General features: G+C 35.3%; 1 protein-coding gene across 1 annotated transcript in view; it reads right to left on the bottom strand.

Moving 5' to 3' along the window:
- The window catches only part of LOC306850736 (nesprin-1-like), a gene marked incomplete at its 5' end in the record, with an annotated part of 105341 nt that overhangs the window by 49179 nt on the left and 42512 nt on the right, over positions 1-13650 (bottom strand). The window contains 19 exons of the mRNA XM_079386574.1: positions 164-481; positions 1426-1590; positions 1678-1821; positions 1914-2067; positions 2816-2988; positions 3300-3464; positions 6519-6662; positions 6949-7131; positions 7208-7385; positions 8033-8169; positions 8255-8611; positions 8733-8897; positions 9311-9620; positions 9696-9868; positions 10541-10832; positions 11752-11901; positions 12092-12297; positions 12991-13103; positions 13209-13416. Of these exons, the coding sequence (XP_079242700.1) occupies positions 164-481; positions 1426-1590; positions 1678-1821; positions 1914-2067; positions 2816-2988; positions 3300-3464; positions 6519-6662; positions 6949-7131; positions 7208-7385; positions 8033-8169; positions 8255-8611; positions 8733-8897; positions 9311-9620; positions 9696-9868; positions 10541-10832; positions 11752-11901; positions 12092-12297; positions 12991-13103; positions 13209-13416 (3735 nt within the window). The remainder of the gene's footprint in view (positions 1-163; positions 482-1425; positions 1591-1677; positions 1822-1913; positions 2068-2815; positions 2989-3299; positions 3465-6518; positions 6663-6948; positions 7132-7207; positions 7386-8032; positions 8170-8254; positions 8612-8732; positions 8898-9310; positions 9621-9695; positions 9869-10540; positions 10833-11751; positions 11902-12091; positions 12298-12990; positions 13104-13208; positions 13417-13650) is intronic.

The following is a 13650-nucleotide window of genomic DNA, read 5'->3' as shown; positions in this document are numbered from 1 at the left end:
GCTGGAGTATGTTAAACAAGAAAATGCTAATTCAGTTATTTTATTTCAAAATTTCACTGTTAATTGCTGTTTCTGCATATTATTTCCTAGCAATTTCATCAGTAAAAATGGATTCAAAGTAAATCCTACACAATTTTTTTCACTGTGTGGTTCCTGCACTAACCTTCAGGAGCTGTAGCTGTGCCTCTTTTGTTGCTCCGTCAGAGCGGCGGCCGGAGCGTAATTGTCCTTTAGTTTCCATTCCTTTGAGCCAGTTATCCAACCGCTGGAACTTCTGCTCTATCTGCCGGAGTTTGGCCAGAGCGCTGTTGAGCTGAGATCTGGTCTCACCCAGCCGGGCCTGATACGAGCCCCACTCCTGCTGGACCATCTCCAGACAACGGTCCTCTAACTGCGGGACGCCCCAGGGAATCACCTGCTCTCGGGCCACCAGCAGTGTGTTGAGCAGGGCTTGACCCTCTGTGCAATGCACCTGAAGCTCCTGGAGACGGATAAGAGTTTTTTTCTCTAATGCATATTTATATTAAAACCCCAAATAATCAAACTATTCAGCAGACATCACAAAAAATCTTCCATTATGAATATGGATGCATAGTATATTGGCAACTACATCGGTATCTGCCAATCTTGGCATTTCTTTAAATGACTCTAAACAGGGGCCCTCAGCAAACTGGATGACTTAAATGTAAATATTTCAATATAATAAAAATTATTTAAATATAAAATATATTATTAATAACAACTCATTATTTAATAATAATAATTTTTATTATTATTATTATTATTAATACATTAAACAGTCTAACTTAATTAAAAATAGTATTCTCTTCTTCTGTGTCTGGTCACAAAAAATATAAAAAAAATTATGCATCTTTCTAGCATATATTATAATGTTTTGATGCCTGATATTTATATATTCTATATAAATATTCATATATTTACACATTTATTATGAGCATGATATTTAAAAGATATTTCAAATCATTAAATTATATCATTTATAATGTCATGAACCAAAATTTATATAGACTATATCAGTGCATACCTAATTAGTAATATTACTGGTAAATCTTGGTAAATACCAGTGTAAAAAAAATCTCTCTCTCTCTCTCTCTCTCTATATATATATATATATATATATATATATATATATAATACATCATTATTTCATGTAATTTCAAACAGTCAAGAAAGCTGATTCATATATTTCTGATAATATATTTGAATATACATGCTTTGCTTATCTTTAGCATTTTATATTTCTTTATGATGCATTTAAATCCTTCGGCAAATAATTTTTTCTAAATATAATATAACTAAATAGAAAAAGCATTAGTAAAAGTATCCTGCAAGATTTTTTAAAGTCAAGCCAGATAAAATGAACAAATAATGTGTCACGATAAGTACTTGAAGACGTCTTCTGACCTGTAGTTTGCGTAGCGTTTCCTCTAGAGTCTCGACGTCTCCCTCCAGCTGTGTGTAGCAGCTCAGACTCTCCTGCTGTTGCTCCAGCCAGTCTTTAAACTCATGCAGGGTGCGCTGGTACTCCTGATGGGCCGACACCAGCTCCTCCGCTTTGGCAACTGCACACTGTGGCAGAAAAATATGAGTCCATTAACACAAATATTCAGCATATTCTATAAGGTGAGAGTGACCAATGAGAGCAGTGCATTATACCTGGGCTTTATCTTTGACAATATTGTAGCGCTCTTGCAAGTCCTGAATCTCTAGCTGGGTGACATAGTGCTCTGCCATGTTAGATCCCTTCATGGATATGACATCCAAGACGCTGCTGTGACTTAAAACATCCTCTAGGAGCAACTGAAATGAGAATGTTTGTATAGTATGTCAGAGCTGACAACAACTAGAATGCAATTATTCAGAGACTCAAAGCATTGACAGTAACACCATACTTTGGCTTTGCCCAGGTTGGCGGTTTTGTCCCTCATCTCAGAGCACTGTTTGTCTGCAGGGTTTAAAGTCTCTTCCACAGTCTCCATCCAGCTCACAAACTGACGCACGTCTTCCTGGTAACTGGTCCACTGTGACAGGGCGCCCTCCAGTTGGCTGTTCAAACCCAAACACAACACACTTTATTACAGTAAGCAAATTCAACTTCAGCCAAGATCTCTCTTCTCATCAGGAACTGTTTTTGGCTGTATGGGAATCTAGAGGCTAGAGTTTCTGTTATGAGTCTTTTGTTTTAACTCAACAATTAATGGAAAGCTGCTATTAAAGCAATTATTATTTTAGATTTATCATTTATTTGAATAATGAATATAAAGCTGATCTTACTATTAAGATCATATTATTCATCTTCTGAAAGCCAGATAAATTAAATTAAATTAAATAAATTGACTAAATATCTTCATGGAACATGATTTTTACTTAATATCCTAATGATTTTTGGCATAAAAGAAAAAATTATAATTTTGACCCATACAATGTATTTTTGGCTATTGCTACAAATATACCCCAGCGACTTAAGACTGGGTTAGTGCTCCAGGGTCACAAATATAATTTTTATATAAAATTGTTTTTTAATAAAAAATATTTTAAATATAGAGCAGAATACAATATATTTATCTGAAAATGTATATTAGATTATATATTTAATAAACCTTCTTTGCCTTTTCTCTCGACTACTGTACACACACACACACACACACCGTAAGCACAGTATAAATGTACCATAATATAGTACGATTTTGGGTGTATTATTCACCCTTTGTGTAGATATTTAATATCTGTCTTCTCCAGGCCAGCTGTATCTCACATTAAGTTGTTGCACTGATATTAATAAGACCATATTGACCTCTTGCATTGAATAGAAGCTGACAACAGGCCATCCCATGAGTCCTTGAGGTCCTCGATTTGTTGTCGGACCAGCTGTACACCCTCAGCGGAGGTGTTTCTCTGGACCGACTCTCCTCTGGTCTGCAGCATTTTCAGCTGTATCTCCTTCTCTTGGCGTGCCGTCAGCAAAGCCTGGAAAACATGGATGCATTCAGGTGAAAACACTCATCACAAGTAAACTACATACTAAGAGCCATGAAATTAAATGCAAAGTCAAATACTTTAGCTGAAATGTCAGAATGGAGTATTAGCGTACTACTGAATACTAAAAGTTGTATGCAATATTCAACAATAAACATTTCAGTATTGCAGTATGTAGTATGCTAAACTGAAGTTGCATGACCTCACTATATTTTATGTTCGATTCATGTGGCATCCAGTTATCATTTTGGAAATAAATCAGGTTATTCATGGTGACATATACTCTCAGTGGTGTTGTTCACCTCGAGTTTGATCATCCTGCTGTCCAGCACGTTCTTGTCTGCGGTGGGAGTGCAGTAGGTTTGCAGCATGTGACTGGTATCAGCCGCCCAGTTCTGCAGCTCTTTCAGGCCCTGCGAGAACAGCTGGTGCTCGGACACGATACGGTCGATTCTAGAGGCTTTTTCCTATTGGATAAGCACAACATAATTAGATAAATAATCACATCCCTGAGATAAAGTGCGGATTCAGTACATAATCATAACATACAGTTTAGTAATGAATCATTCTGTAAGGGAAGCATCTTAATAGAAACAGTAAATGTGTTAAAAGGAAAGCAGCTGAGAGCTTTTCAAGTCATGTGGTACAGTACATTTATTAATTCTGGAGGTCTAATCCATATGATTTTTTTCTGTTTATTAGTAGATACTAGGCCGTAAAAATGTCAACTTATACTGCTCTAAATAAGTCATTTCAATATGAAAAAAAAAAAGTTTAATTACTCCATATAAAGTTTTCAGATTAAAAGTGTTCTCCACCCAAAATTGAAACACATGGACTGTGTCCGAAAGCAAAGGGATCTAAATGCTTCCTTGACCAGTTAGTCAATAACTTAACAAACAGTGTTTATATGAAAGCACATCTTAGGAAAAATGGTTTCAGATATCACAATGTCATGTCTAATGATATAGAAGAAATTCATATTTGTATTTTGCATATCCAAGAAAATACTTAATGACCATAATGCTTCTTTCTTAGTAGAAATTAGATCAGAAATCAACCTAAATCAAATAAACAAATTTAAAACATTAAAAATGTAAACCAATATAAATAAAATTATTTAAAATGCTTTCAAATTAAACAATCACACTAAATAAATAAATAAATAATTTAAATTTCTAACAGTTCTAAATTAACTGTTCCAATCAGACACCATTTGTTGACAGGACATCACAAAAAAATAAATAAAATAAAACAAAAATCATTTTAAATAAATAAATAAATATAAAAAATAAAAATAAAGAAATAAAAGATTCAAAAATACAAATAATTAATTAATTAAATAAATAAATCTAAATTTAGACATTGATTTACTATTCCAACAGACACCATTTGTGACCCTGGAGCACAAAAGCAGTCTCAAGTCGCTGGGGTATATTTGTAGCAATAGCCAAAAATACATTGTATGGGTCAAAATTATCCATTTTTCTTTTATGCCAAAAATCATTAGGACATTGAGTAAAAATCATGTTCCATTAAGATATTTAGTGAATTTCCTACCGTAAATATATCAAATAAATTTTTGATCAGTAATATGCATTGCTAAGAACTTAATTTGGACAACTTTAAAGGCAATTTTCTCAGTATTTAGATTTTTTTTTGCACCCTCAGATTCCAGATTTCAGTGCTGACTGAAAAATAGTTGTATCTCGGCCAATCCTTACAAACCATACATCAATGAAAAGCTTATTTATTCAGCTTTCAGATGATGCATAAATCTCAATTTCGAAAAATTTACACTTATGACTGGTTTTGTGGTGCAGGGTCACATATGGTGACAGGACATTACAAAAAATATTATTTATTTATAAAATATTACATAAAAACTAAAAATATATGAAAAAAATATAACAATTTGGTGTCAGAACATTACATAAACACTGGATACGGACATATTTTGATGCCATTCAACCTTAATTTGCTGCCTAATAAGAGCATTTTTAAGGTTTCTGACACAGCCCTATGTACACATACAGTTTGTCGACCCCTGCAGCATTAGGGACAGGTAGCAGCAGGCAGACATGCAGGACATTACCTTGGTCAGGTTGCTTAAAGCTAGGTACTGAGCTGAGAGCTGCGAGACACGGTGCACAAAGCCCTTTCCGGCCGTGTGTCCGTCCCACAGCTGCTGGGCCTTCTCCCTCAACCTGTGCAGCTGAGACTCCTTAGAGGCTAATTCCTCTAGCAGAGACTGTGAAAGCACAGGCACGTTAGCACAGAGCAGCATCACACACACTCCTGTGTTAGCAGATGATTAATAAAGCAACATGGCAGCACATGAACAGGACAGACGGTAAGACTGGGGACAAGCCATGTTAATATGAGTATGACAGAAATGCAGATCAAAGCATGACATGAGTACAGCTGTCTTATACATTTGATCACATGCACTGATCATTTTCTGCATTTTGACATTAAAGTCAACATGAAACACAACATGACCCTACTTACTTTCATAATACACATCCCCTGTGTTGTAATTGTAACTAAAACTAAAATTTTAAAATATTAAACTTCATTGAAACAAATCTGAAATAAAATTAAATATAAGATGAAAAACTTTAAAAACAAAAATTAAATGTTGCCTTGGCTACTAACTGCAATAAATACAGAAGTGCTAGATACTATTATTATAAAACCAAAACGAAAAATATTTTTTAAATATAAAAAAATACACAAAAATAGAAAATGTTTTATTAAAAATGAAAACTGAAAATATAAAAATAATTTAAAATATCAATAAATACCTGTATAGTATATAAACAATAGTGCTGTCAAGCGATTAATTGCATCCACAATAAAAGTTTTAGTTTACATTATGTATGTATGCGTATTGTGTATATATATATTATGTATACTGTATGTAAATACACACACATACAGTATATTTTTGTAAATATTTACGTTTATACATTTATATATTCATATATATATATATTCATACATTTTCAACTTATGCTTTTCATATTATGTCACCAAAGCCACGCAGGCTATTGAATAAATTATATTCATATATATATATATATATATATATATATATATATATTATTAATCATTTAATCAACAGCCAAAATATAATTTTTTCTTACTGAATTTCTAATTTTACTGAGAAATTTGGCACATTATGGAAATTAAATGAGCCGTGAATGCTATTTCATGTTCACCTTAATCTATTCAAATTAAAAACAATGTACAATTCATAAAAAAAACAAACCTACTCTATAAAATAATAAATATAATAAAAATAAATGTAACTATATTTAAATAAAATAAAAATATATCTCAAATCAATTGATTTAAATACTTAAAACATATATACATATTGTCAAAAAGCCTGTAAAGTTCATTAGAGCAGCAATGCCATGAAGCGTAACTACTCCGATCAGCTAGAATGATGCTTGTGAATGGCTCTTCTGCTAATGGCTGTGAGTAGAGCTGGTTTTGATTACGCTGTACTGCACCTGTAACCTGTGCAGCTCCTGCTTCTTGGCTGTGAGATCATGCAGCCGACTGCTGCTCTCCTGAACGGCCTCCTCGGTTTCATTCAGCCAGTCCTGCAGCGGCTCCACGCTCGTTTCAAAGTCCCGCATCTGAGCCTGGAGATTCTGGAAGAAAGCAATCAATGACGGCACATTTAAACAGAGAATGACTGATTAGCTAGATCAGATGTTTTTGGTCTACTGAGGTCTATGATATAAATTATTTACTTAAGTACACCGTGAGATTGCAAGTAATGTTCTAACCTTTCAAGAAATATCCAATAACATGAATAATGAATGTAACAAGATTTTTAGAACATTGCAGGTAGTTGTTGTTGCGTTACAGGCCCAAATCAAAAGAGTCTCGGATTCAACAGATGTGCGACTTTATGATCAAATGATGGTCAGACACCTGTAGGGCAGTTTCTCTCTGATGCAGGTTCGTCATGAGTGTTTTCCAGTCTTCTCTGGTCGTGTTGATTTTGGCTCTGACCGACTCTACTCTGTCTTTGGCAGTGATACTCATCAGTAGCTCTCCGCTGGCTGCCACTGTGTTCAGTTTGCCGTGTCCTTGCTCACGGTCACTCAGAAACTCCTGCAATAAGAAGCACTTGCCCTCAGAAACGTAACTGAATTGAGTGGAAAACAATAGTAAATCAATAAGATGTTACCTGGATCTTCTGCAGGCTGGACGATGCTTCAGCCAGGTTCTGAGGCACATCAAAACACTTGGCCGTATTGATTTTCGCATTGACCAGCCACTGCTGGAAGTCTCGAAAAGCAGCACGGAAGCGCTGCTCCAGGAGCTTCTCCTTTCCTTGACACTCCCGAGACGCCTGGAGACTGAGGCTACGGGGAGGAAGAGCGATGTTACAAACTACTGATGCAAACAAAGCGATCTGAACATTGATACTTTGTAGACTCAAATATGATTCTACACAAACTTTCCATTCATTTCCAATGCTGTTTGTGTTTCCGCTCAATTATTTGAATGAGCTGCTGTTTTTTTGTATGCTGCTGGACTATTATTATGGTCGATTTCAGATTTGCTGAAATGTTATGTGAAAAAACTAAAAAAAGTACTATTTTTGTATGTTTTTATACTATAACTATTTTAATTATGATTTTTTTTTTTAATTAGCTGTTAGTTTTATATTTTCAGTTTTCATTTAAATTTTGGTTTAAGTTTTAGTAATGCTATGTGCTTTTTGTAATTTTATTACCGTTTTTATAATTTATATTAATCTTTTATTTCTTTTTTTCACTTTTAGGTTCAATAATTGTAGTATTTAAACTACTTCAGTTAGTGCTAAGGTAACATTTCTAATTTTCATTAAAAAAAACTTTTTTTAAAGATTTTTCATTAATAAAAATTTCAATCTAATGTTTATATTATATTTATTTTAGTTAACAATTATAACATTAGTCTCTCAGATGTTCTGCTGAAAGTAGAACTTACTGTAAAACCTGGAAGAGTTGGTCTTGAGCTCTCTTACCTGTTGTATTCTTTAATGAGGGCGGATACTCTCTCCGACTGAGCGCCCAGATCTCTGGAGAACCGGCACAAGTCATTCAGCTGACACTTCAAATTGTCCGACATGGGCTCAATGTTTAGCAGTGCTTCCAGGGCATCCTGAGTCATAAAAACATTAAGTACAGTGACTTTAAAAGAACAGAAATCTATTATTATTATTTATAATTTGCTCTGTAGGCTTTACCTTCGCTATTTGCCATCCCTGCACAGCCTCTTCACCGGAGCTCATTTCTTCCACCTGCTGCAGTTTGATGCGCCACTCCTGCAGCTTGCTGCTGAACTCCTGCAGGTCCTGCTCCAGCTGCGCAGCCAGGCTGCTGAACTCCTGCTCTGAGTTGGCCATCTGAGCCAGAACGCCCTCCAGACCGGAGCACATGTGTTTAGCTCCGCGCTCCCACTGTTCCCAGGCCGAGAGCAGCCCGGCCTCCTCTCTCTCCAGAACCTCACAGCCCACCGTGGACGTGTGGTCGCGTGTGGTGGCACCACAACTCTGCACACGGGTCAAGCGCTCATGCCCTTGGTTCCTAGAGTCTAACAGCCCCTAAAATTTAATCACAAAGTCAACATGAAATCAAAATTAACTTCCGTAATAACGGTTTGTGGTCTCATTATGTACACAACAAGATATCAGAGCACAGTATAGTTTTCATAGATAAACATACCCTGACTTTAGAGAGTTTTCTCTGAACAGAAGCAGCGTCTCCAGACATGTCTGACCAGCGCTGAAGCTCTTCTTTAGCTGATGTGAGCCAGTCGTTCAGATCACGCACCGACTCCATATACTGCTCATGCTCTTTGACGATCTCCTCCATCTGTTGCACCTTATTCTGCAAAACAGGACATTACACAAAACATCAGAAATGTTGAAACTCAGAAAATTGTCCTTATTTCATTAAAAAATATTTCAGGTTTTATTATACTATAATATAGAATGAATGAATATATATAGAGTGACACTTTTATATAGAGTGAATTACTGGGAAATGGTTTATGTATTGTATTGTACTGTGTTGTATAAAATAAAATGAGACCCTGGTGTTAAATTTATATCAGTAATATAATAATATATAATAATGATTATCAACAAAGTTCAGGTTTAATAAAATATATGCCATATGCCATAAATGACAAGAATAGTAATTTCAAAATAAAATACTTCAAATTATGGCTGTTAAATAGGTTTTATATTGTTTTTAAGACGAGAGTGACTTACAGTAAGTGGTTTGGCTTCTATATTTACCTTAATGACAGCTGTAATGCTGGTAAATTGGGTGTTGAACTCAGATTTCGGTCCATCTGCGAATGCCTGGTCTCTTGTCTTCTCATACAGCTCTGTGGCTTTCTCATTCAGACGTGTCAGTGCTGATGAATGGACCTCCACATCGGCCTGAATGGCCCGCAGGCGCTCCAGTAGCGAAGCTTTCTCTTTCAGCCCAGGCTGCTGCGGCAGAGCCACTCCTGCCTCCTGCTCCACCATCTCCATCCACTGCTGCAGCTGAGCTTTACTCTCCAGAAAACTGCCCCACTGAGCCACGGTCCACTCCAGACGACTGCATCACACAAACGATTATTACAGTATTCTGCCAAATTACCATGAGGCTTCATAAGAGGAGACAGGAACTCACCTGTGGCAGCTCATAGTGGTCATGAGGATATTGGCCCAGGAATCCTTCAGGCTCTTGAGCTGAGAGCGGATCATTTCCTGTTTATCCCTACTGCAGTTCTTCAGCACCTGTTCTCCCTTCCCTACGGTCATGTTGAGCTTCACCTCCCCTTCACCCTTCATCAGCAAGATGTCCTGAAATAATATCATCAAAATGTCAATGCTCATATAATTTCAGAATAAATTTGTACTCAAAAATCATTCAAAAATGCATGAATTATTAATTAAAAAATTACCAATCTCAAAATGAAATTAATAAAATGTCCTGGCTATTATATTTGTATCAATAACATATTAACATGTAATATTATTACTATATAATATAATAACGATGACAGACAAAGAGTTCATGTTTAATAAAATATATGGTCTATGCCATAATTGGCAAGACCAGTAAACAAAACAAAAAAATCTGACTGTTATATTTACAACAATAAACAATAATATATAATATATATAATTTCTTAAATACATTATATGATAATGAGGATCAACAAAAAGTTTAAATTCAGGGTTAATAAAATGTATGGTGTATTAATTGACAAGACTGGTAATCTCAAAATAAAAAATTAAATTAAATTTTAAAGGCTTGGTATTATATTATATTATTAATATATAATAATGATTGACGAAGAGTTCGTGTTTAGTTTAATTAAGTGCATTAGAATGTGAGAAGTATTAATATTTGAAGAATGAGGAATTTCAACAAAAACATTCGCCTTGCGAGTACTATTACAATTAAAAATCCCATAATAAAAAAAAAAATCTCTGAATATTCATTTGGGTGGCATGACTGTGTTTTCTGACCTGAACCAGCCCCAGTCTCTTCTCCAGGGTCTCTTTATTCCCGCTGGTGCTGTTGAGTGAATTGAGACGCTCCTGTACGCCGCTGAGCCATCCCCAGGTGCTCTGCAGCGTCTCCTCGAAGTTCTGCTGCTCCTGCAGGCTGAGCTGACATATGCGCAGTCTCTCCCTCGCCGCCTTGAGAAGTGCCTGATGCTGCAGCTGCAGCTGCGCAGATGCTCGAAGCTCCGCCCCACTGCCGTGACCCCCCTCACTCAGAGACTGAGCTTCCTGGCACAGACTCTCAAACGAGTCCCTGCAGGATAAGAGATAGGAAAATTATTCGTATTTTAATTTATTACAATTACTTATATATTATATGAAAACATTATACAAAATAGTGTGAGTGTATATAATATTATTATTACTATAAAATTATATATATGTATGAGTCTCAAAAAAGCAAGGTCACATGTCCAGGTCACATTTCCCAAAAATAAAATAATTATTTCACAATGCAACAAATGAATAAACAAACAAACAAATTTAGTAATATTATTAATATAATATTTATAGTATGAGGAATTTTAACAACGTACTTCATTGCAAGTACTATTACAATTTAAAATAAATAAATAAATAAAATAAAAACATACTTTGCATAAGGAATTAAAAATGTAATTTAAAATAAATAAATAATGTGTTATTATTAATGCATATATTTTACATGATTTATAAATATAATGCACTATACATGCAATAATAATGAAACATTGTTTATTAATTATTTATAAATAGAATTTCCAAAATTACTCAATTTATTAGTAAGTAGAATAATAAAATATTTAATAATCATTTATTTAACAATAAAATACATATATGTTGCATAAAAATTTACTTATTGATTTAAATATATGTTAAACGCAAGATGCATGAATTTAAATAATACATACTTACATACATGTTAATAATAACAAATTATTTATTAATTATAAAAACATTTCTAAAACAAATATAATTTCTGAAATATCAATGTTTAAATAAATTATATATTTATTTATTTTGTGGGGGAGGGGATTATTTAGGATATATTAGAATATATTTTCCAAACGAGTTTACAAGGTTAAAAACTGTAATTTTATACTGGTGCAAAAAGCAGTAGGTCGTTTATTTACCCACCGACGGCGCACAAATAGGACAAAAGATTGATATTTATGAGTTTAACATATTCTAACCTCTCTTTAAGCACTTCATGTTGGAATTCTTCCACGCGCTCCAGCGTCACCCGCTCCTGATCACCGTGTCTCCCCTCAGGCAGCTCGGTGCTCATCTTCACATCCATGCGCTCCAGCCAGCGGGTCAACCTCTGCAGACGGCTCTCAAAGCTAGAAAGACACAGCACAGATTTCAATTCACAGCGTTCGGTGACAAATAACCCCCTGCCAACTTGAGAGCAGAGTGTAGGTCCTCTCTTCCACAGTAAAGCCGTTTATCCCCAGGAATTATTTCAAACAATCTGCTGCTCTAATATTTAACCCAGCAAGCAGCAGTGTGACACCGCTGTTAAGTTCTCACCCGTTGAGCAGATTGGCGCTCTCTTCCAGGTTCTGCTGGTTCTGTTTACACTGCTCCACGTAACTGTCCCAGTCCTGCTGGATGGAGGAGAGGTTCTGCTGGACTTGGCCAGCGCTGGCTTTGGGGAGGTGCAGAAGAAGCTTCTCACCCTCTGTACACACCAGCGTTAGACGGCTGTCTCCATCATCCACCCGCTCCAGAGCTCCCTGTGTTACAATGAGTTTAAGTGTTAAAAGTTACACATGCATAACATGTCAGACAGATAAAACATGCCAAAAAACAGCAAAGAATTTCACTGAAGGAGGAGATGACGTACAGTACACTACCATTCAAAAGTTCACTTTCTTAAAGAAATTCTTACTTTTATTCTGTAAGGATGCATTAAATTGATCTAAAGTTACAAGTAAAGACATTTAAAATTTTATAAAAATTCTATTTCAAATAATGCTGTTCTTTTGAGCTTTCTATTCATTAAACAATCCTGAATAAATGTATCAATGTTTCCACAAAAATATGAAGCAGCACAACTATTTGCAACATTAATAATAAGAAGAAATGTTTGTTGAGCTGCAAATCAACATATTAGAGTGATTTCTGAAGGATCATGTGACTGGAGTAATGATGCTGAAAATTCAGCTTTGCATCATAGGAATAAATTACATTTTAAAATATATTCAAATAAAAAAAACATTTTAAATTGTAATAATATTTGACATTATTACTGTGACTTCCAAATAAGAGTCACAAACATTAAGTGTTGGTTTAAGACATCTTAACTGTTGTTTGGTATCTATTTTTAGGTATGCCCATAATGCACTTGATTATGATTTTATTGGCTGCAATTTTGGTGTTTTGCATAGTATTTCCCTTTGGATGAGGTGTCAGAAAAGATGAGATACCTTCAGTTTCTGCAACTTGCGTTCCACCACGCTCATGTCACCAGAATGATCGGCACATTCTCTCACAATGTCTTTCTGTCCAGAGAGCCATGTATGAAACTCCTTCACAAGATCTGAGAAGAGAAGAAGAGGACAGTAAGTAAACAATCTTTTCACAATGTCTGTCCTTGACTCAATAAGGAAGATCCTTTTTCAATCAGGAATACAGTGATTCTCACCACTGAAGTGCTGCTGGAGGCCATGCTGCATGGACCCAAGCTTCTTAACACAGAGCTGATTGACTGTTTCATATTTCTTGACGAGATCGGTCAGAGAGGAACCTAGACCGGCAAGTTCCTCGGATGGGTATTTTCTGCAAAGCGTGTTCAGGCTTTCCCGGGCCGAGTCAATGCTCGTCTGCTGGTTCTGAAGCTCCTTTTGGATCTCCTACAAATTGTATGCATAGAAAATATTTTATTTTTTTCCTTTAAAGTCCATTTATAATGTTAGTCAAGGTTTATTGTATCAAAACAGTCATAATTTAGTGACCAGTTTTCACTTTCTCTCTGATCCCTAGATCTTTTAAAACTTCTATATGTGCAGTAAATGTCTTCTGTTATGACTAACTAATTGTGATATGCTTCAAAGTCCTTTTCCAAAACCTTCACCCTCTCTGTTCCT

The sequence above is a fragment of the Barbus barbus genome, assembly GCF_936440315.1.
Source record: "Barbus barbus genome assembly, chromosome: 30".
Taxonomy (NCBI): Eukaryota; Metazoa; Chordata; class Actinopteri; order Cypriniformes; family Cyprinidae; genus Barbus; species Barbus barbus.
This window is presented reverse-complemented; position numbering and strand designations above follow the sequence as displayed.